General features: G+C 38.3%; 1 protein-coding gene across 7 annotated transcripts in view; it reads left to right on the top strand.

Annotated features, from left to right (window-relative positions):
* Nucleotides 1-21,988, top strand: part of Set2 (SET domain containing 2) — an 86,365-nt gene that overhangs the window by 24,503 nt on the left and 39,874 nt on the right. For all 7 annotated transcript variants that reach the window (XM_045764368.2, XM_045764371.2, XM_069313342.1 and 4 more), the window contains exon 3: nucleotides 14,414-14,542. In XM_045764368.2, coding sequence (XP_045620324.2) covers nucleotides 14,414-14,542 — 129 coding nt within the window. The remainder of the gene's footprint in view (nucleotides 1-14,413; nucleotides 14,543-21,988) is intronic.

The raw sequence follows: 21,988 nt of genomic DNA on the forward strand, positions 1-21,988 counted from the left end.
CAGAATCCGGTGACCCACGGCTTGGGTGCCCAGGAGGGTATTGCGCCATACGTTCTAAACGTAATTTTGTTCGTAATAACGTTGGAATTTCTTATGCATAAATAATAGACTCGTTGTTAACCAAATCACACACTAGAAAGTGAAGGGATGACTAACAAATGTGACCTAATAAAGCTTACCCTTCCATTTATCTTTTTCTCTTTCCATCTTTCTTTCTCTTTTCCTGGTTTTCTCTTACGATCCCTTGCCTATTCTTATTACTATCTCCTTCTTATTCCTATGTGTACGGCGTAGTCAAGAAGGATACCATTGGAAGGATATCCCCCTTCGTATTGGGTGGATATAAATAGGAGCTGCCTCGTATGGGCCAATAGGCTTTCTGCAGTTACCTTTGTTCTTATGTTCTCTCAACTGTAAGTAATTGTAAGTAAGATACAGGATGCGAACTACGCTTGTGGTGTCCCGTCTTCCAAGCACCTTGTCATATATCGCTTTGAAATTACTGACGGTCTTGGCCTCCACCACCTTCTCACCTAACTTGTTCCAACCGTTTACCACTCTGTTTGAGAAAGTGAATTTTCTTATATTTCTTCTGCATCTTTGTTTAGTTAGTTTAAATCTATGACCTCTTGTTTTTGAAGTTCCAGATCTTTCAGAAATTCTTCCCCATCAATATTATCGATTCTTGTTACTATTATATACGTTGTGATCAAATTGCCTCTTTTTCTTCTATCTTTTAGTTTTTGCATATTTAATGCCTCTAATCTCTCCTTGTAGCTCTTGTTCTTCAGTTCTGGGAGCCATTTAGTGGCATGTCTTTGCACCTTTTCCAGTTTGTTGATGTGCTTCTTAAAATATGGCACCATTCAACTGCTGCATATTCCAGCTTTGGTCTAACAAAGGTCGTGAGCAGTTTCTTTATTACTGTATTTCACCATCCATGTATTTAAAAGCAATTCTGAAGTTAGAAAGTGTCGCATAGGCACCTTGCACAATGTTCTTTGTGTTATCCTCAGGTGATAGTTTTCTATCTAGAACCACCCCTAGATCTCTTTCTTTATCAGAATTCTTTAAAGATTTCTCACGTAAGTTATAAGTTGTGTGTGGAGTCTGTTCTCCAATTCCACAACATGGTATTTATTTACATTAAATTCCATTTGCCAGGTAGTGCTCCATATACTTATTTTGTCCAGGTCTTCTTGAAGGGCATGACAATCATCTAAGTTACTAATCTTCCCTATTATCTTAGCATCATTAACAAACATGTTCATATAATTCTGTATTCCATCTGGAAGATCGTTTATGTAGACAATGAACATTACCGGTGCAAGAATTGAACTCTTTGATACTCCACTTGTGACATTTCTCTAGTCTGATATACTTCCTCTGATTACTGCCCTCATTTTTCTGTCAGAAAATTTTTCATCCATGTTAGAAGCATACCTATCACCTCTCCAATATGTTCCAGTTTCTAGAACAACTTCTTATGTGGAACTCTGTTTAAAGACCTTTTTTTTATCTAGAACAATCTAGAATGATTGACTGCATCTATCTGACTATAGATCTGACTACTATATGGGTTGCCTGCACCTATAGATGAGGTCAACCCAACCATCTCTCCTGTAAAATCTCTGTGGCTTGATCTTAGAAACTGAGTAAATTTGTTACACAGGATCTTACAGATCGAAAACCATATTGTCTGTCTGATATTATATCGTTTTTCTCCAGGTGTTCTTCTCATTTAGTTTTAATTATTTTTTCCAATATTTTTACTATTACACTTGTCAATGATACAGGTCTATAATTGAGGGGAGTCTTCCTTGCTGCCACTTTTGTAGATTGGAACTATGTTAGCCTTTTTCCACACATCAGCTACAACTCCTGTACACAGGGATGCCTGAAAAATCAGTTGAAGTGGAATGCTGAGCTCATGTGCCCATTCTCTCAGAACCCATGGTGAAACTCCATCTGGACCAACTGCTTTGTTCTTACTTAGCTCCTTGAGCATTTTTTTCCACTTCGTCTCTAGACACCTCTATGTGCTCTGTTGTTCTCTGGAATTCTTGTTGTGTCTGGTTTGCTGAAGATTTCATTTTGTACAAATACACTTTGTAACTGTTAGTTTAATGTTTCACACATTTCCTGTTCATTTTCTGTAAATCTGTTTCCCATTTTCAACCTCTGAATGTTATCCTTCACCTGCAATTTGTTGTTTATTAATTTATAGAATAGCCCTGGTTCTCTTTTACATTTGTCCACTATACCATTTTCGAAATTTCTTTCTGCCTCTCTCCTCACTGCTGTGTAGTTGTTTCTCACAATGATGGGGGGCTGGTGCACTTATTACCTGGGGAAGACTAGATATGCTTAGTAGTATTCATAAGTCCTAAAGATTATGTGTGGATATCATTTGATACTTGAGACTTGTGGCAAGCATTTGCCACATTAAAATTCAATGCTGTGTGCCTTAGTTTCCTTCCTAGGCCTTAGCAAAATGATGGGCACCATGTCAGGTGCATCACCATCCATTTGCTGATGCCATTTTTAGTCAATATTAACACCAGGCAAAATTTCTTGGACATTTATGGACTTGGGAGATATGTGATGTGAAATCGATTGCAAAATGGATTTGGGGGTTATGTTGAAAGAGTTGTCTATTAGTGTGGTCATTGCACCTTTACTTTTCAGTAGTGTTTTGCACTTTCTGCCATGCTTCCTGGTCTCATAAGGGGTTTCTGTGTGCAGATTTGAAACCAGTACCTGTAGTATTTACCAAGTGTAAATTATTGCATATACAGGCATCTCTCATGCCTGCACTTTGAGTAAAATTTTAGAGATTTTATGCTATCCCAATAATTAAGATGTTTAAGTGAAGTAGTTTGGGGAGTAAAGGTTCTTAGTTTTGAGTTTTTAGTAAAAGTTCTCATTGTTCAAAGTTAAGAACGTCTCCAGCTTTGAATGGAGCTGTTTGTGTGCATCAAGATTCCATCCTAGAGAGTCTACCTACCTTGTGTAGCTTCTGGGGATCAGCAGCCCTGCGGCCCGGTCTCCGACTAGGCCTCCCGGTTGGCAGTCTGGTCAATCAGGCAGTTGGATGCGACAGATGTATGAATCGTAGTCTGGTTGATCAAGCATTCTTTGGAGGTGTTTGTCGAGTTCTTTCTTGAACACTTAGAGGCTGGCCATTTATGCTTCTTACTAGTGTCTGTACGTAGGGAGTAACTGTCACGAAATGGAGCAATACAAACATAGAGTGATTGCCTTACCTTGAGGTTTAATAATTGCATGCCACTAGGACCTGCTTGTGGTTCACTGCTTATTTTTCTCACTTAAAACCTTACCTTGAGGTTTAATAATTGCATGCCACTAGGACCTGCTTGTGTGGCTCACTGCATACTTTTCTCCCTTAAAACCTGTCTAGTGACACTTGTTTTTCCCTACATTGTAATACTTGCCTGAAGTGAGACATCACATTGTCATTAAAAAGGTTAACACAACGGCCTACTACAGCTTGCTCTGGGTGAATTAATAACAACTTTTCAACATCCTCAAGCGTTTGTGTTCTTTTTGTGATTGTTGATGCGCCTTTTGCCACTTTAGCACTCATAATGTCATTTTTCTTAATAATTACAGTGCATATCATTGACATAAATTTGTTGTTCTGCCTAGCTAGTTCAACAATCCGGTATCATTTTCATGTTTACAAATGATCTCTTGTTTTTCCTCTATGGTTATTCTCACAGTTGTTTCCTTGGCTTGAACCTTACCACTGGCTTTCTTGAGACCCATGGCGAGATATGCCTGTATAATTATAACTTTTATGTTCAAATACCCAAAAATTTGAAAAACACTGAAATTCTTTATAAAGAATTCAGGTGTGATTGTCACTAGGTGAGAGTCACTGGTAACTGAGGTGCAGTTGCCATACCACCACGCGCTATGTTGGCCATACGCATATCAACAAACTATATTTCCCGAGGCAACGTTCGTAACCCAATTCAGATTTTAAGAATAAATTGGGCTCGGAACCCAAAAATTTCGTAAAGAGGGGCATTCATAAATCGAGGCGTCACTGTACAGGTAATAATATCTTTGTGGCAAGTCCTGCCTGACAGCTCAGGCGGAGCTGACCGCCTCCTACGCTTGCTCTGTCAATGCCCACATTTTGCCAGACTTCCTCGCCCTATTGCGGCCAAAATATGTCGCCTACGATTTTTTTTGTTATTTTTCCCGTCGTCAGGGAACACAAATGAACATTTTTATAACATGAAAAAAATGTGAGTTTTGTTATTTCTTGAGCACAGCAGTGTTGAAGGCCATTAGGCCCATAGCAGCATATTGCAAATAAGTAAGCAAATGGAATCAAATACAGTATACCACTCTTGAATTGTTGTGATTATCTACTTTATTCCTTGAATATAATTGATTAATTAATCATAGAATACTTAAAATTACTTTTAGCATATTACATCTACATTAAAGGAAACACAACACACTTATTGTGGTATAATAATTTCATATGGTGATGGAGGATGCACTTACCAAAATAGAGGATTCATTCAGAGGCACATTATTTTCATTAAGATACCAAAATCAAGTGACAAACAGATTATGCCACTGAGAATATACTTAGCAAGAGGGAGAGGAGGCACTTGGGTAGAGAGAGATCTCTCGGCACATGTGAATAGAAATTATATTCAACTGCACTCCCGCCACAAGACATGATCAAAGTCCACAGGTGCTCACTGATTACCTATCAACGCTCACCTATCACTGACTACTGGGGAATGAGATTAGCTCTGTATGCCCTGTCTCCTAGCTGTTTATACCTTGCACACTAATTACCTCTCTCAACTTTTATGTTTTCATCATATTTGTTTAGTTGTGAATGTTATTAGCATCAATAACCTCTTCTTTCAATACATTCCACTTGCTGACCATCCATACAAGTAGCGAGAACTTCCTTCCTATGATTCAATTGCTTGTCTAGCTTCCAACAATGTGCCTGGCATGCCTCAGTTTACTTTAAATAAGTTCATTTGACTACATTTTGTATTTGCCGTTGGATCGTGTATGTAGTGATCATATAGTATCTATTCTCTCCACTAAGGTTGTGGGGATGAGCTACCTCAGGCTGTCCTTATAGCCGGCCTTCTCATTTCTGGTACTACAGTAATCTTGTTGCAAACCTCTGAACTTTCTTGAGTGTCTTGTTTGTCCTTCACAAGGTGTGGGTGTCATGTAGTGTGTATTGACTTAAAGGCCTCATTGTTTAGAGTTTTTTTTTATAATTTCCTGCATGCTGCTGATGTTATCAAGTTCACATGACCTGCTGGTGTTAGTGTTGGGTTTATAACTAATCCCAGGTCTTTTGCCGTTCTTGTTTCTTGTAATTGTCTTCCCCCCTTTTAGTGTAATTTCCTCTTTTTCATTATCAATAGTTGCTATTAACAGGGGTCAATGGTAACAGTGGCTTATTTTTAGGCTATATGTATTAGTCCTCCTCTACCTCTGTCAACAGGTGGTGTTGAATCACCAGAGAAACAAATAAGTGCCAGCAAACATTCTCCCTCCCCATATCATCAGTGTCCACTGCCATTAACCTTTCACAATCATCTATCCAACCATTGTTCACCTATTATCAGCAGTCTCCACTATCAACAACCCCTCACCACCAACTCTCCACCATTATCAGGCCCCCCCCCCTCCCCGACCATCATCATCATCATCTCACCATTATTTTCCCTGCACTGTCCTCAATCCCTCATCATTATCAGCCTCCACATTGCCATTTACCCTACTAACTTCCCCCCATCTTTATTAACTTCAACCATCAAATATTCTGCCATCATGCCTCATCAACAACAACCTTAACTGTCATGAACCCATCCAAAATCCTCTCATCAGCAATTCCAAGCACCCCCTCAACCATCAACAATCATCATGTGGGTATAAACTGTCACGTTATGTCCATATATACATATACTATATATATATAAATAGGTTATAAATAAGAGCTGCCTGGTATGGGCCAATAAGCCTTCTGCAGTTACCTTTGTTCTTATGTTCTTATCACCACCTTTGGGGAGAGGTTATGTTTATCCAGATATGAAGAGTGAAGGCAGTCATTTGAGTAATTGTGATGCGATTAGGGATCAAGGGGTAATAGCATGTAACAGTTCACACAGTTTCGCAAACAAAGTGGTAGACAGTTGGAACAAGTTAAGTGAGGTGGTGGTGTAGGCCAAAATTGTCGGTAATTTCAAAGTGTTATAGTGCAGCATAGTGCTGGGGAGACGGGACACCACGTGCGTAGCTCTCATCCTGTAACTGCACTTAGGTTATTACGGTTGAAGAAGCTAGCTCACAAGTGGGTTATCAGGCTGCCAGAAGTCAATATTAAGATCTGTTAGTACAGTATTAGTTGAGTTTTGTTAAATTTGTTGCTTAATATTAAATTTGAGGTTTGCATCGAATTCAGCAGCACCTGTACAGTATTTGGAATTCTGTATACCACTCCCAACATTAAGTTTGTGTTCAGACTTTTTTACTTTGAAGTGGGAAAATATGTACTTTACATAAAGTGTGTGTAGTTGATAATTTTTCATTTGCTTTCACTTGCATTTTTTCACCTCTGGCTTGCTCGTGCACCACCTGAGCCTTCTTGGTCCTTAGACCATGTTCTTTCTTTTCCTTCTTCTCACCTTGTTGTGGCCCCCTTCGGTTAGGGATTGCTTTTGGATGTCCTTGTTTTTGTTGGCTTGGCCTCTGGGGGCCGGGTTGGGGAACGTCATGCTCTCTTTCTCTCTGGGGGTTCTGTTCATTTGGTCCAGGTAGTCGTTTTGTTCGTTTGCAGCCTTCTCCGTCTTTTCTGACGAATGAGACGTCAAGCTTCCAGAAGGGTCCATTGTTTGTGGATGCTTGGTTGGTTAGGCCGGGGGTGCATCACGTGTTGTGTCCGGTAGCGGCTTTACACCACTACCTGTGGGCTACTGGTTCTGTGACAGTAGATGGTCTTTGGGTGGATCTGGTTTCCCTGGTTCTCTGTTCCAGGGCTTGTGTGTCTCAGATTGTCTACATTGTCATCAAGTCCATCCAGCCTGCGGTCTACCTTCATGTCCATGATGTTTGGAAGTACTGTATGCTGCTCTCAGAGTTGTTTTTGGTAACATGTTCTGGGTAGACATTTGGGCGCAGGGATTTGGATGTCGAACAGGGTCCTGGCTGCCAGGTATCTAGTGAATATTACAGTTCCTTCCCGGCCATGTATGGGTTTGGGGCACCTGTTACAGCCGTCTGTCTCTTCTTCATCTTGAGACTTGCGATGGTGCTGCCTCCCATGTTAGTCCCTCCTTTTACTTATCTTTGGGTAGTTAGCTTCAGGGAGCCAACTGGGCTCCCCACAGAAAACCAGCATTGAATGTAATGAAATGCCATTTTCTGGGCGAGTTCCGGAAGCTCCCTGACACCTTCCCTCTATCCGGTCTGCGGTTTTTCATTGTTCAAGAACTGCAGTGGTGGGTTGCCGGCTTCAGTGAACTGGCTGGGGTTTGAACTTTGATTAGGTTGTGATCTGAGTAACGTGCATTTGAAACCATTGTCCCTTCATCATTGTAAAAATAAGATCTAAGGTGTTTTCTTTTCTAGTTGGTTCTATTGTTTTCTGGTTTAAACTAAATGGAGCAGTGGCAGGGGTCATGTTGTTCAGGAAGTCCATATTGGGTGGAGTTTCTAGGCGAGATTAAGTGTTGGCATGGATAAGTGGGGTTTTTCTTGCGTGAATCAAAAGGCAGTTAATGGCTGTTCAGGTGTTGGACAGTGTGAGAGGAATGCATCGAGTTGATGATGATTAGAAATTTTGTAGGATGTACTAGAATATCTTCCTAAGTATGTGCCATCTCTAATAAAGCACTGGGTGATTGATTCATAGTTATTATAAGCTTGTCACAGTTTGTTGAAAATGCCTGCCTGTTTCTGGCTAGACATTGATTTATGTCAACACCTGCTCACCTAGCTATAACAGCTTGATAAGGTCTAACATTTTCAATTAGTTCTTCAATTACGTTTAAGTTGGCTTGATATTCGAGGACCTTGATTAGTTTGCTTAGACATTGATTATCCAGCCACCCCTTGGATTCTTGTGAGGGAGTAGTTGCATGCAGGCAGAAGTGAGGAGAGTTGGTTCTGCAGTTCTGGTTCAGGCATGGTGATTACCTAAGTGTAGTTCAGGATGAGAGCTACGCTCATGGTGTCCCGTCTTCCCAGCACTCTTTGTCATATAACGCTTTGAAATTACTGACGGTTTTGGCCTCCTCCACCTTCTCACCTAACTTGTTCCAACCATCTACCACTCTGTTTACAAAAGTGAATTTTTTTATATTTCTCTGGCAGCTGTTTCATTAGTTTAACTCTTGTGACTTCTTGAAGTTCTGGGTCTCAGGAATTTTTCCCTATTAATTTTATCGATTCCTGTTACATTTTGTACATAGTGATCATATCGCTTCTTTTTCTTCTATCTTCTAGTTTTTGCATATTTAATACCTCTATCCTCTCCTCATAGCTCTTGCCCTTCAGTTCTGGGAGCCACTTAGTGGCATGTCTTTGCACCTTTTCCAGTTTGTTGATGTGCTTCTTAAGATATGGGCTCCATACAACCGCTGCATATTCCAGCTTTTGTGTAACAAAAGTCGTGAACAATTTCTTTATTATTTATCCATCCATGTATTTAAAAACAATTCTGAAGTTACAAAGTGTAGCATAGGCTTCTCGCACAATATTCTAAATGTGGTCCTCAAGTGATAGAAAACTATCTGGAACCACCCCTAGATCTCTTTCTTTGTCAGAATTCTTTAAAGATTTCTCTCATAATTTATAGGGTGTGTGTGTGGTCTATGTTCTCCAATTCCACATTCCATAACATGGCATTTATTCACATCAAATTCCATTTGCCAAGTGGTGCTCCATACACTTACTTTGTCCAGGTCTTTTTGAAGGGTATAACAATCATCTAAGTTTCTTATCTTCTCTATTATCTTAGCATCAGCAGCAAACATGTTCATATAATTCTGTATTCCTTCTGGTAGATCGTTTATGTAGACAATGAACATTACCGGAACATTACCGGTGCAAGAACTGAACCCTGTGGTACTCCACTTGTGACATTCCTCCAATCCAATACATTGCCACTGATTACAGCCCTCATTTTTCTATCAGTTAGGAAATTTTTCATCCATAGGTCCAGATAGATGCAGTCAACCCAACTATCTCTTTCCTGTAAAATGTCTGAGGCTCAATGAAAGAAGCCGAGTAAATTCGTTACACAGGATCTTCCAGATCGAAAACCGTATTGTCTCTCTAATATTATATCGTTTTTCTCCAGGTGTTCTACCCATTTAGTTTTAATTATTTTTTCGAATATTTTGGCTATTACACTTGTCAATGATACAGGTATATAATTGAGGGGATCTTCCCTGCTGTCATTTTTGTAGATTGGAACTATGTTAGCCTTTTTCCACACATCAGCTACAACTCCTGTACACAGGGATGCCTGAAAAATCAGTTGAAGTGGAATGCTGAGCTCAGGTGCACATTCTCTCAGAACCCATGGTGTAACTCCATCTGGACCAACTGCTTTGTTCTTACTTAGCTCCTTGAGCATTTTTTTCCACTTCGTCTCTAAACACCTTTATGTGCTCTTATGTTGTTGTTTGGAATTCTGGAATTCTTATTCTGTCTGGTTCCCTGAAGATTTCATTTTGTACAAACACACTTTGGAACTTTTTGTTTAATGTTTCACACATTTCCTTTTCATTTTCCATGAATCTGTTTCCCATTTTCAACCTCTGAATGTTATCCTCTACCTGCCATTTGTTGTTTATGAATTCATAGAATAGGCCTGGTTCTATTTTACATTTGTCCGCAATCCCTTTTTCAAAATTTCTTTCTGCCTCTCTCCTCACTGCCGTGTAGTTGTTTCTCGCATCCTTGTATCTCTGGTATGTTTGGGGGTTTGGCCTCTTCCTATATTGATTCCATTTTTGTGTCTTTTGGTCTGGTCTCTCGCAATTTCTGTTGAACCAATCCTGTTTCCTAGTTTTGCATCTCTGCTTTGGTATAAATTTTCTTTTGCCTTTATCATATATTTCACAAAACTTGACATACATCTCATTTACTTCATGTCCTAACAGCAAGTCTTTCCCAGTCAAATTCCTTAAAGAAATGTCTGAGTTCCCCATAATGACCTCTCCTGAAATCAGTTTTTTAATTGCTTCAACCTCATTTTCTTCCAGTTTATAACGCATTGCATTCCCAAAAAGACATGGTTGCTTTTACCCAAGGAATGGAGGTACTGAATGTCAAATATCTCTTCCTCTTGTCTGGTAAATATCAAATCCAGCATGGAGGGACATTCCCTTCCCTTCCTTCATCCTCGTAGCTTGTTTAACACGTTGAAACATGAATGTTTCCAGGATGAGGTTTATGAGTCTACAAGTCCAAAAATCCTCTGTTCTAGCTTCATAAGGCTCCCAGTCTATGAATTTCAAGTTGAAGTTGCCGACTACCAATAGTCGTGATCTATCTTTATCAGCTCTCACTATAATCTCTCACTATAATCTCTCTTCTTATTGTTATAAGACCCTCACGTTTATTATCCAGCTCCTCCTTTGACCATGTGTTGCATGGCGGTGGACTATATGTATTTATGATCGTTAGTTTATCATCCTGATTGCAGATCTCTAGTTCCATTATGTCAACTTCTCGTGGATTGGCAATCATTATTTCGTTTACCTCTAGGGGTGCTTCTCTAGGGGTGCTTTCACCAGCACAGCAACGCCACCACCTTTCCTAATTTTTCTGTCCCGTCTCCAAACTGAGTAGCCCCTTGGGAATATGACCTCATTTAAAATATCATCTTCAAGTTTTGTTTGTGTGAGTGCAACAATGTCTGGTGTCTGTAGCTGTACTACATCACTTAACTCCCGTATCTTTGATCTTACTCCATCTATGTTGGTATGTGCAATTTTCAGGAACATGTTCTCCCTCTCCTTATTCTTCACTACCCCTTTCTCTAGTAATTTTGTTGGTTTGCCTTTTTGTACTATTTTACTGGTCTGCCTACCCCTATCACTTTGTAGAAAAAAATGAATTGATTTCTTCTTCATTCCTGCTCTGAATGGTGGTAATGTATTGCTGTGGCTTGCTGATGAGGGGGAACCCAGACCCCCCACAAGCCTTTCCCCCCTGTTGTTGACATTAAGCCTGCTTGCTGGTGTGTGTTATGCTGCTGCTATCTTCTTGAGGTTATCTTGAGATAATTTCGGGGCTTTTTAGTGTCCCCGCGGCCCGGTCCTCGACCAGGCCTCCACCCCCAGGAAGCAGCCCGTGACAGCTGACTAACACCCAGGTACCTATTTTTACTGCTAGGTAACAGGGGCATAGGGTGAAAGAAACTCTGCCCAATGTTTCTCGCCGGCGCCTGGGATCGAACCCAGGACCACAGGATCACAAGTCCAGCGTGCTGTCCGCTCGGCCGACCGGCTCCCTGCTGCTGTATAATATTGGTCAGTTTGCTGATGGTCATGACAGCTCTCTTCTCATTGCTGTCTAGTTGTTTCTTGTTTGTAGGTTTGGCCTTTTCCTATAATGATTCCACTTTCTTGGCTTGTTCTCTGGCCCACTTGCAGTTTCTATTAAACCAGTCTTGGTTTGTATATTTACTTCTCTGTTTTAGTATAAATGTTTGGTTCCTTTCTCATACACCAAAAACTGGCATACATATTGTTTATTTCCTTACCTAATAGTTAGCCATTTCAGGCAATCCTAGTAAAGAATTCTCTTAAAATCCCATATCGTCCTTTCTTACAGTCAGGTTTCTTTGTCTTACTGCATATTTTACATCTGAGATTACATTGTCACTTCCTTATTGGAGGCAGGTACTGTATATAAAAAATCTGCCCCATTCCTGGCAGATATTAGATCCAGCATTGATGTAATGTCTCTTTCCCTGTTTCTCGTTGGTGGTATAACATGGTGATACACGAATGTCTCCAGGAAGATATTCATGAATCTCTGTCCAAAAATCTTCGGTCCTTCCAGCCTATTGTTTTAATGTTCAACTCTTGAAGTACTGTACTATCAGTCATGCTTTTTTGTTTTTTAGTTACTACACTCAAATTCATTATAAGTCCTTCTCTTTTGTAATTACCTAAGTGTAGTTACAAGCTAAGAGCTCCACTTATAGTGTCCTGTATTACCAGTTCTCTTCGATACCATCAGCAGTTACACTTTGTAACTGCTGATGGTTTTGGCCTCCACCACCACCACCTCACTTAACTTGTTCCAACCATCTGCTACTCTTATTTACAAAAGTGATTTTTTTGTTTTTTTGCAGCTTTGCTTCCTAAGTTTCAACCTATGTGTTCCTGTTCTTGAAGTTGCAGTTTCAAAAAATTCTTCATTGTCAATTTTGTCAACTCCTGTTCCTATTTTCTATATAGTGATCATATCACCAGTTTTTTTTTCTTTTAGCTTTGGTATTCTTAACACTTCTTACTATCCATGTAGTTATTTTTTTGTTTCAGAAGTCATTTAGTTGTAGGTTTTTGCACCTTTTCCAGTTTATTTATGTGTATCTTGAGAAATGGGCACTATTCAATTGCTGCATATTCCAATCTTGATCTCAACGTCGTGAACAGTTTCTTTTAATATTTCACTGTCCATGTATTTAAAAGCGATTCTGAACTTGAAAAGTGAAGCATATGCTGCTTGCACAGTGTTCTTTTTGTAGTCCTCGGGTGATATTTTTCTATCCGGAACCTGGCCTCGGGCCGGGCTTGGGAAGTAGAACTCCCAAAACCCCATCAACCAGGTATCACCCCTAGATCTCTCTCTATCAGAAGTCTTTATTAATTAAAGACTGCACATAATTTGTAGGTTGTGAGTGGACTAATATCTCCTTTTCCACAATCCATAGTGTGGCACTTATTCCTTAAATTCCATTTGCCAAATGTTACTCCATATCCTTATTTTGTCCAGGTGGTCTTGTAGGGCATGACAATCTTCTGAGTTTCTTATCTTCCCTCTTAGCTTGGCATCATCAACAAACATGTTCATATACTGAATTCTGTATTCCTTCTGGCAGATTGTTTATATAGACAATGAACAATACTGGTGCTAGAACTGAACTCTGTGGTACTCCACTAATAACATTTCTCCAGTCTGATACATTGCCTCAGATTACTACCCTCATTTTTCTGTCAGATGAAATGTCAGAAGTCCCTTTCCTTTCATCCCTCCAGTGTATTCCAGTTTCCAGAACATGACCTCTGTTGAAGGAGTTTGTCAAATGCCCTTTTTAGGTACAAATAAATGCAGTCAACCCAAGCTTCTCTTCCCTGTAAAATCAGTGACGCCTATCATAGAAACTAAGTAGATTTGTTACACAGGCTCTTCCTGTTTGAAAACCTTACTATGTTATGTAATTTCTCTCCTGGTGTTTTGTCCATTTCATTTTAATTATTTTTTCTAATGCTTTGATCACAATGCTTGTCAGTGATACAGGTCTGTAATGACGAGTCTTCCCTGCTACAATTTTTAGACTGGAACTGTTAGCCTTTTTCCATATATCTGTCAAGATTGTTTAGAAAAAGATGATTGAAAAATCAATTGAAGTGGAGTGGTGTGTCCAGATGTGCATTCTCTCAGAACCTAAGGTGAAACTCTATCTGGACCAACTGCTTTGTTTCTACCTAGCGCCTTTGGCATTTTTCCACTTTGTCTTGAGACACATCTATGTACTGTACGAAACTCTCAGAAATTCATATTGTCTGGTTCTCTGAACACTTCAATTTGCATAAACATACTTTGGAACTGTTCATTTAGTGTTTCACACATTTACTTTTCTTATCCATAAATCTCCCATTTTCAATTTCTGGATTTTGTCCCTTCATTGAATTTATAGAATTGGCCTGGACCTAATATCATCATTTGCAATCCCTTTCTCAAAATTTATTTTTGCCTTTCTCCTCACTGCCATGTAGTTGTTTCTTGCTTGTTTGTATTGTTGGTACATTGAGGGTTTGGCATCCTCCTATATTGTTTCAATTTTTTGTTTGTTCTCTGACCCTCTCGCAATTTGTTGAAGCAATCCTCCTTTCTAAATCTGTACCTCTGTCTTGGTATAAATTTTTGTGCAGCTTCATTATATATCACAAAATTTGGCATGCATCACATTCATTTCTTTGCCCAACAAAATAATACCCGACAATAGTAACTAAAATCTACATACAACTACATCCAGGGAATCACTGTATGATAATCACACACTAAGGGTTAAATAGGTTATATTTTAGGAGTCCACTTCTTAGCAAATTATTACTGTTTAAAGAAATATTTTTTTCTATCTCTTTCACAGTGGTTCACGGTGTCCATTGAGAGACAGATGTACTAACAAAAGGTTCCAGAATTTCCAGTATGGAAATGTTGAGGTGTTCAACGCCGTCGAGAAAGGGTGTGGTGTCCGAGCGCGCACTCCCCTGGCACCGTAAGTTATAATTTTTCTTGTCTGTTTATTAAATTTTAACTTTATCTATATTCAGATTTTCGCCTGCATGTTTGCATTATTTAGATCGAGATTTGATACTGATTGGCCCACCAGTAATCTTGTGGTTTGAGTGGATGTATCAAGGGTGGCATACAACAGATTTGTTCTGCATGAAAATTAAGTATATTGTACTGTACTAGTAAGTAGAGGTAGGAATGTTTACTGGGACCAGTAATATTCACTTGATTTGTCAGCAGTACCCTCATCAACACTGCACCAGAACACACACACACACGCGCACACAACTAGAATTTTTCCATATTTCGCCAGTATGAAGATGGTGCAATAAAGATCCTTCATTGTGGTGGCAAGTTTTTTCAACAGGCTTCACATTTCCAAATTATCTTTTTTTCTAATAACTAGTCATTTTGTTTTTGTTGCCTTAGAGGGAATCACCATTTGGTAATCATCAGAATCATTGTTGTTTTGCTGTTGGGAATTTGACAGCAAATTTTTACTTTAAATGGGAAGGAGTCAGAAGGGGTAATAAAGATCTGATCTGTTTCATGTATGCTTTATTAGCTGTGTAGAGGCATCTAGAATTCTTTAATGCCAGTGTTTATTCTTTTTATCCATATGTATTATGACTATAAACAATTGGTATACTAGTTGAACTGAAAGGTACTACTGAATGTACAAATTTCCAGGAAATAATTCCTGTGCCTCAAAGGGGGTGTGACTTCAGCAAGATGTCAGTGCATGAGTCATAACCTCTATGACACTGAGTGCCAGCAAATATGAGATTGGAATCTTCACCACGAAAACTTGGCAAATCAATCTTCAGCTGCTATACAGGCATATAAGTCACACAGCAGCAGCTTAATAGAGCAGGTACCACTAGGTCCAGGTGTTGTAAGTGGTATGCCAACAATAACCAGGTGCTATTGTCATGTGTTATGTAAAGGAACCCCTTTATCTTTTATGGGCATAGTCATGAAGGGATTTTTGGTATCAGTACTTTACTGAAGCATTATTGCTCTTGCCTAGTTAATTGAGTGAATTGCCTCTAGTGTTGCCCGAATAATGTGATTAATCCCACATATTGTATTCTGTGAAGGAAACAATTTGTACATTATAAAAAGGCTTTATTTATTATTAAATTAAATAAACAAAGAAGATTTTTCAAGGTCAATTGTAGACAAATGTTTTTGGGGTAAATGTAATGAAGTGTGTTGTTGGTTAGTTAATCTATAAATTGAGGAAATAATTTTTGTCAATGACTATAAAATGCATGTATAAATGAAACCCCCCAGTGTTACTAAAGCATTTTTAGCTGTATGACTGCAAAACCTTTATGTGGTGGAAAAAGACAAATTTGAATATAGTGCATAGAGCATAGTTTGAGTGTAAAACTTGCCAGGTATTTCACACCTGGACATACCAGATGGGAAGGCCTTTTCATTTATTTATTTTATACCATTTATCCGTCCCATCATTTTATTATTTATCCCATCTTCCCAATCTCAAAATGAGAATGCAGTAAAAGATTGACTTCAGAACTGCTATACAGTACAGGTACTGTAATTAGGCATTATCTTAATACAATATTATCTTAAAAGTTTTTGGGTGGTCAGTCAAATGATTAGTTTTGGTCAACAGTGAAGAGGAAGGCATGGGAGGGGGGGGAGGGGGCAGTCTTGTACACACAATATCTTGGTAATGTTGAACATAAGACTTCAGGCATACATACCTGGGAGTAAGTCAGAGATATGCCAAGTAGTGTTTTAAGGTTTTTAGTATACTGTAGAAACAATTTAAAAATGTTTATTTTCTCTCTCTTCAATATTATCAAGAGCAGTGATAAGAAATTGGGTAAAACTATGCAGGAGGATATCCTTCCTTGATGGGAAGGAACCTTAGTGGAGGGTTTTGGGAGAAATAGTGAATGTATTGTATAATGCATGTCCGGATCCTCCTATCGTGTAGTAATTTGTCCTTGTGGCAGCCAGATTAGATGGACTATCATCTTTACCTGCCATTCTGTTTCCTGAATTAAGGAACTCATCCTCAATACACTACCCATGAAGTACTCTTACGTACTCAAAGAACACCTCTTCAATGAATCCCTCATCCTCAATATATTTAGGGAGCCGGTCGGCCGAGCGGACAGCACGCTGGACTTGTGATCCTGTGGTCCCGGGTTTGATCCCGGGTGCCGGCGAGAAACAATGGGCAGTGTTTCTTTCACCCTATGCCCCTGTTACCTAGCAGTAAAATAGATACCTGGGTGTTAGTCAGCTGTCACGGGCTGCTTCCTGGGGGTGGAGGCCTGGTCGAGGACCGGGCCGCGGGGACACTAAAAGCCCCGAAATCATCTCAAGATAACCTCAAGATATTCCTCCTCAGTGAATCAAAAGTTATCACAACTTGTGCTTGGTCCCAGGCTGGGCATGGGGAGTAGAACTCCCAGAACTCACTCCAGGTACAATCCTTCATACTCGAGATCCTTTACTTCTCCTTAACCCTTAGACTGTGCAATACGTACATACAGTATACGATTTGACATGAGTTTTTAAAACTTACACAAACACTTTCCAATTATTTTTTTTTTCATAATCAACTAGTCAAATGCTCCAACTTTGTCAAAAGGATTACAGCATAACTTGAAAAACAAGAGAATCAAAATTAATTTTAAAATTGAATATTGAAAACTTCAAATCTTTTGAGTTTCAATTCTGAATAAAAAATATGAACTATCACCAATTGTTCATTTAATGTTATTAGTGTCTCAGAATAGCATATGATTTTCATTTTCATCAAATTAGAATATAGGTTTTCAGTACTGTACAGTTTACTGTAAAAAAATTGTCAATAAGGCATTTGAAATATGCTGCAAATTTAGTCCAAAAAAATTAAAACTCCAAATGTATAAAGTTTATGAAAAATCCATTCTGAAGATTGTAGAACAGACAGCTGAACACACAATGTCAAAATAGTGAGAATCGGTTAAAAACTGGTATTTTAGAAGTCACTCAAAGTTGAAACTCTAGTTTCAGAGATAATTGAAGTTGAAGTCATCAACAATGAATAAAGGTAGTTTTAATTGTATGTTTTAATGTACATTGTTTGGCATTCATACTCAAATACTGTATGTGAAGGTTGTAGGTCAATATGTGTTGAAATGAAGTCAAGAAAAAAATACCCCCCAAAAAACACAAAATATAGGGAGAATTATAATAATTATAATGATTTAGGGGATATATTTTGGTATACTTTATATGAGTGAAAAAGCCCTAATATGGTTCCTAATCATCAAAACAACCTAAAGAGAGAAAGAAAATAGTTTGAAATCAGAGAAAAACTCGGCCACAAAAAATTAAAAGTCCCAAGTTTTGTGAGTTGTTGCTGATTTATTTGTTGACCAATTTCATTCTATCTTCACATAGTTAGGGAAGCATATGCACTCTCCAGGATGTAAAGCTTACAACAAAATTAGATAATAAAGAAGGGAGAAAAACACTAAAATCTAAAAAATATTTTTGGGACTGATGAAAGTAACATATACAGTATTAACATTGGATAATGTATTTATATGATATATAACAAAATAGAGCATAATCCTTCAGTTCCAGTTAATAGGAGCTGTTCTTATCAACAAAACCTTCTTATATTTTAAAAATTTGTCTAAAATCAATTTCTGACAATATTATGATGAAAGTTTCACGACACTGAAGCTAAAAAGTTGGAGATTTGTTTAACATTTTTTAGTTATTTTTACATAACTCAAATATTTTTCGCTTCTGGGCCCCCCAATATGCACGGTTTAAGGGTTAAAAAGAGTCCCTCATCTTCAAGATACCATAACTACTACTGTATTAACCTTTTTGCTACACAAGTCATTTAGGGATGATTTAGAGTAGCAGATAAGATTTAAAAGTCTCACACATACACGGGGCTCACCTGTGCTTCCCCAGGCTTCTGGTAACAATCTAGAAACAACAATCGTGAGACCCACCCTTTTCTTCTAGAGCCTTAGTAATAAAATGAGGACCATTCCATGCCATCAATTTCTCCAGCTTTGAATGGCACTGATAGTGAGCAATAATATTTCACCCTAGAGAGCAATAGTGTCTCAAAGTAGCATCAATGGTTTAGCATATCTTGTTTGAAATGTTCCTGTTATTTAGTCTGTCATTTTTCTTGCAGTTGTGACAGCGACTTTGTGTTCTTTAAAAGTAAGGTCTTCTGATATGATTATTCCCAAATCTTTACATCTGGTTTTCTATTTGAATTTTTTTTGCTTCTCTAGTGATGTAGCTGGAACGTGCCTTCATTGACCATTTTTTTCTGTGGTTCATTGGAGGATGCATCTTAAATACTATTATGTAATTTAGTTAATAGAGAATATACTCTATTAAACTTTTGTTTGATAAATGAAAGATTGCAAAAACAACTGAACGTATATTTATACAGTATTGAATTTTCAAATAAACCCAAAAATTGTCATATAACTCGGACGGTCATGGTTAGGACATGGCAAATCTTTCAGTGACAAAGTCTATCAGAAACATTTGCCAATTAAATTAACGTGTTTGTTTATACGTTATCTGGCACAGTGTTTTCCCTGGTTTTGTCTGCCATGGCAAGTAAACAAGTTGGAGTGACATTGCGGTAAAGCTTCATGCACTGCTGTACAAAAATGTTTACTGACCTTGGCAACCTAAACAGATAAAAGTGTACCAAAGGAAAAAGACAAAATAAGGGAGAAAAGTGTATTTATTAAAAGCATAATGTGCAGGTTTAGACAAAGCAGATTGTTACATTGCTATAAATTTCTGATTTGGTTTAGGCTAGTTGTGTTGTTCAGCACCGTATAACAATAACCCCTCTGGTTCCTCGTAAAGATGAAACTCAAATAACCGGTCAGATAAATGAGATGTATCCTTTCCTTTATCATTGAGTCTGTGCGAGACAATCTTGGAATGTGCTTTTGTTGCTTAAGTTTGTCATTCAAGCGCTGCTTGAATGTGATAAACTTATAATAGCATATGATCTTCATTTTCATAGCATTGAGAATATAGGTTTTCCGTATAGTTTACTGTAAAAAAAATCAATTTGGCATTTGAAATATGCACTAAATCTAGACAAAAAAATTTACAACTCCAAACGTTTAGGGTTTATGAAAAATCCATTCTATAGGATTGTAGAACAGACAGCTGTGCACACTTGTATGTAAAAATGGTGAGAATCTGTCAAAAACAGGATTTTTTGAAGCCGACTCAAATTTGAAAATCTAGTTGTACAGATAATTAAAGTTGAAGATATGACAGTGAATAAGGTAGTTGTAATTCATTAATTTTCTTGTATGTTTTAATAAGCATAGTTTGGCATTTGTACTCTAATGTGCGAAAGTTGTTGGTCAGTATGTGTTGAAATGATGTCAAGAAAAAAAATCCCCCCCCCCCCCCTCCAAAAAAAATAGGTATAATTATAATGATTTAGGGATATATATGTATACTTTATATAAGTGATAAAGCCCTAATCTGGTCCCTAATCATCAAAACAACGTAAAGAGACAAAGAAAATAGAGTTTGAAATCTGTGAAAAAATCGGCCAAAAAATTCAGTCTGCCAGTTGACTAATTTATTTGTTGACCAATTTAATTCTATCTTCACATAGTTAAGGACGGGTATGCACTGTCCGGGATGTAGAGGTTACAACAAAATCAATTGATAAACAAACAAGAAAAAAAAATTCTAAATAAAAAAGAATTCCCCTAAAAGAATATTTTTGGACATTGCTGAAAGTAACAGATATTAACATTGAGCAATGTATTTATATGATATATAACAAAATAGAGCATAATAACAGTTGCTCATTATTATTTGTGTTATTATGTATTACTCAGCATTGCTAAAAAGGCACCAGCTGCATATCCACTTTGTGGACACTTCTTACTGCTATTCCTCTTCTTTGGGCATCGGACAGGTGCTTGCATCTCTTTATTACTGCATTATCCCTCAGTTCCAGTTAATAGGAGCTGTTCTTATCAACAAAATGTTCTTCTTTTTAAAAAATTCGTCTAGAATCAATTTTTGAAAATACTTTGATGACACTTTCAAGACGCTGAAGCCAATAAGTTGGAGAATTGTTTAACATTTATAAGTAATTTTTACATACAGTACTTTGAATATTTTTTCCCTCCTGGCCCCTTATGTTGTAGCAGCATAAGGGTTAGTGTGTAAGTTCAGAAATTTTATAATCAAATGTGTTGAATATCACTATGCTCAATTATATTAGGCATGGAGGAACAAGTAGGCTTCAGTCAGGAAGTCTGGAAAGCTAACGACAGATCTGCAGTGAAAGATCCTGAAGGGGGTACAGATGGAGGGGGTCAAATGAAATAGAGAAGGGTTTTAGGACAGGAATCGATTGATAAAGATAGTGCAGTATTCACAAATGGCCTCAAAAGTGAAAATTGTAGCAAAGAAGAGCAAACTGCTGAATGTAAAGGAATACAGAAATGTATTCCTTCACAGGGACATGATGAGGGATGAGACATGGTAGCAGGCATAAGGAGAAAGGAACCAGGAAACTGCTACTCCCAACCCAATAGTCACAGAGGAGTGGGGAACCCTCCACTAGCAGTCCAGCAACCCCATTGAGAAGTACGACGACCCCATAAAGACCCTTTCCATAACCAAACCCTGCTCCCCCTCCCCATCCCATCCCATCCCATCCCATCCCATCCCATCCCATCCCATCCCATCCCTTCCCATGTTAGCTTAAGAATGACCTTAACCCCCCCCCCCTCACCCCAACCTCACCACTCTCCAAACCCTAGTTAATTATCTCACATTAACAACCCCACCCAAATAGCCCTGCCCTCAAAACAACTTTCTACGCCAGTGGAATGGACAAAAGAAAGTGAGCTTGAAAGTACAGCAAGTACTCAAACATAGATGGTATTATTTTGTTGACCAAACCACACACTAGAAGGTGAAGGGACGACAATGTTTTGATCCGTCCTAGACCATTTTCAAGTTGATTGTCAACATACATGTACTTCAGCCACGTTATTGTGACTCGTCGCCTGCATATTGATGGGATTATAAATATAGCAAGCAAACTTGGGGAAAGATTACACTGAGAAATACAGTTGTAATAGCTCTCACAGAAGCAAAATTGTCAGGCAACCTTGCAAATGCAGTGCTTTTATAGGACTATTATATAGTAAGGAAAGATGGAAGGAAGGAGAGGTGGAGTGGCCCTGCTGATAAGAAAGGACTTGAGTTTCAGAGAGATTGATATCCCAGGTTGTGATATATATATAAACTTGCATTATGACAATGGGAGGACCTAAGATAATAATAGTAGTAATATATAACTCTGGCATGGCAACCATTCATATAACAGCAACTTCTGTCACCTGCAGGAATGTATCCA

The sequence above is a fragment of the Procambarus clarkii genome, chromosome 75 (genome assembly GCF_040958095.1).
Source record: "Procambarus clarkii isolate CNS0578487 chromosome 75, FALCON_Pclarkii_2.0, whole genome shotgun sequence".
Taxonomy (NCBI): Eukaryota; Metazoa; Arthropoda; class Malacostraca; order Decapoda; family Cambaridae; genus Procambarus; species Procambarus clarkii.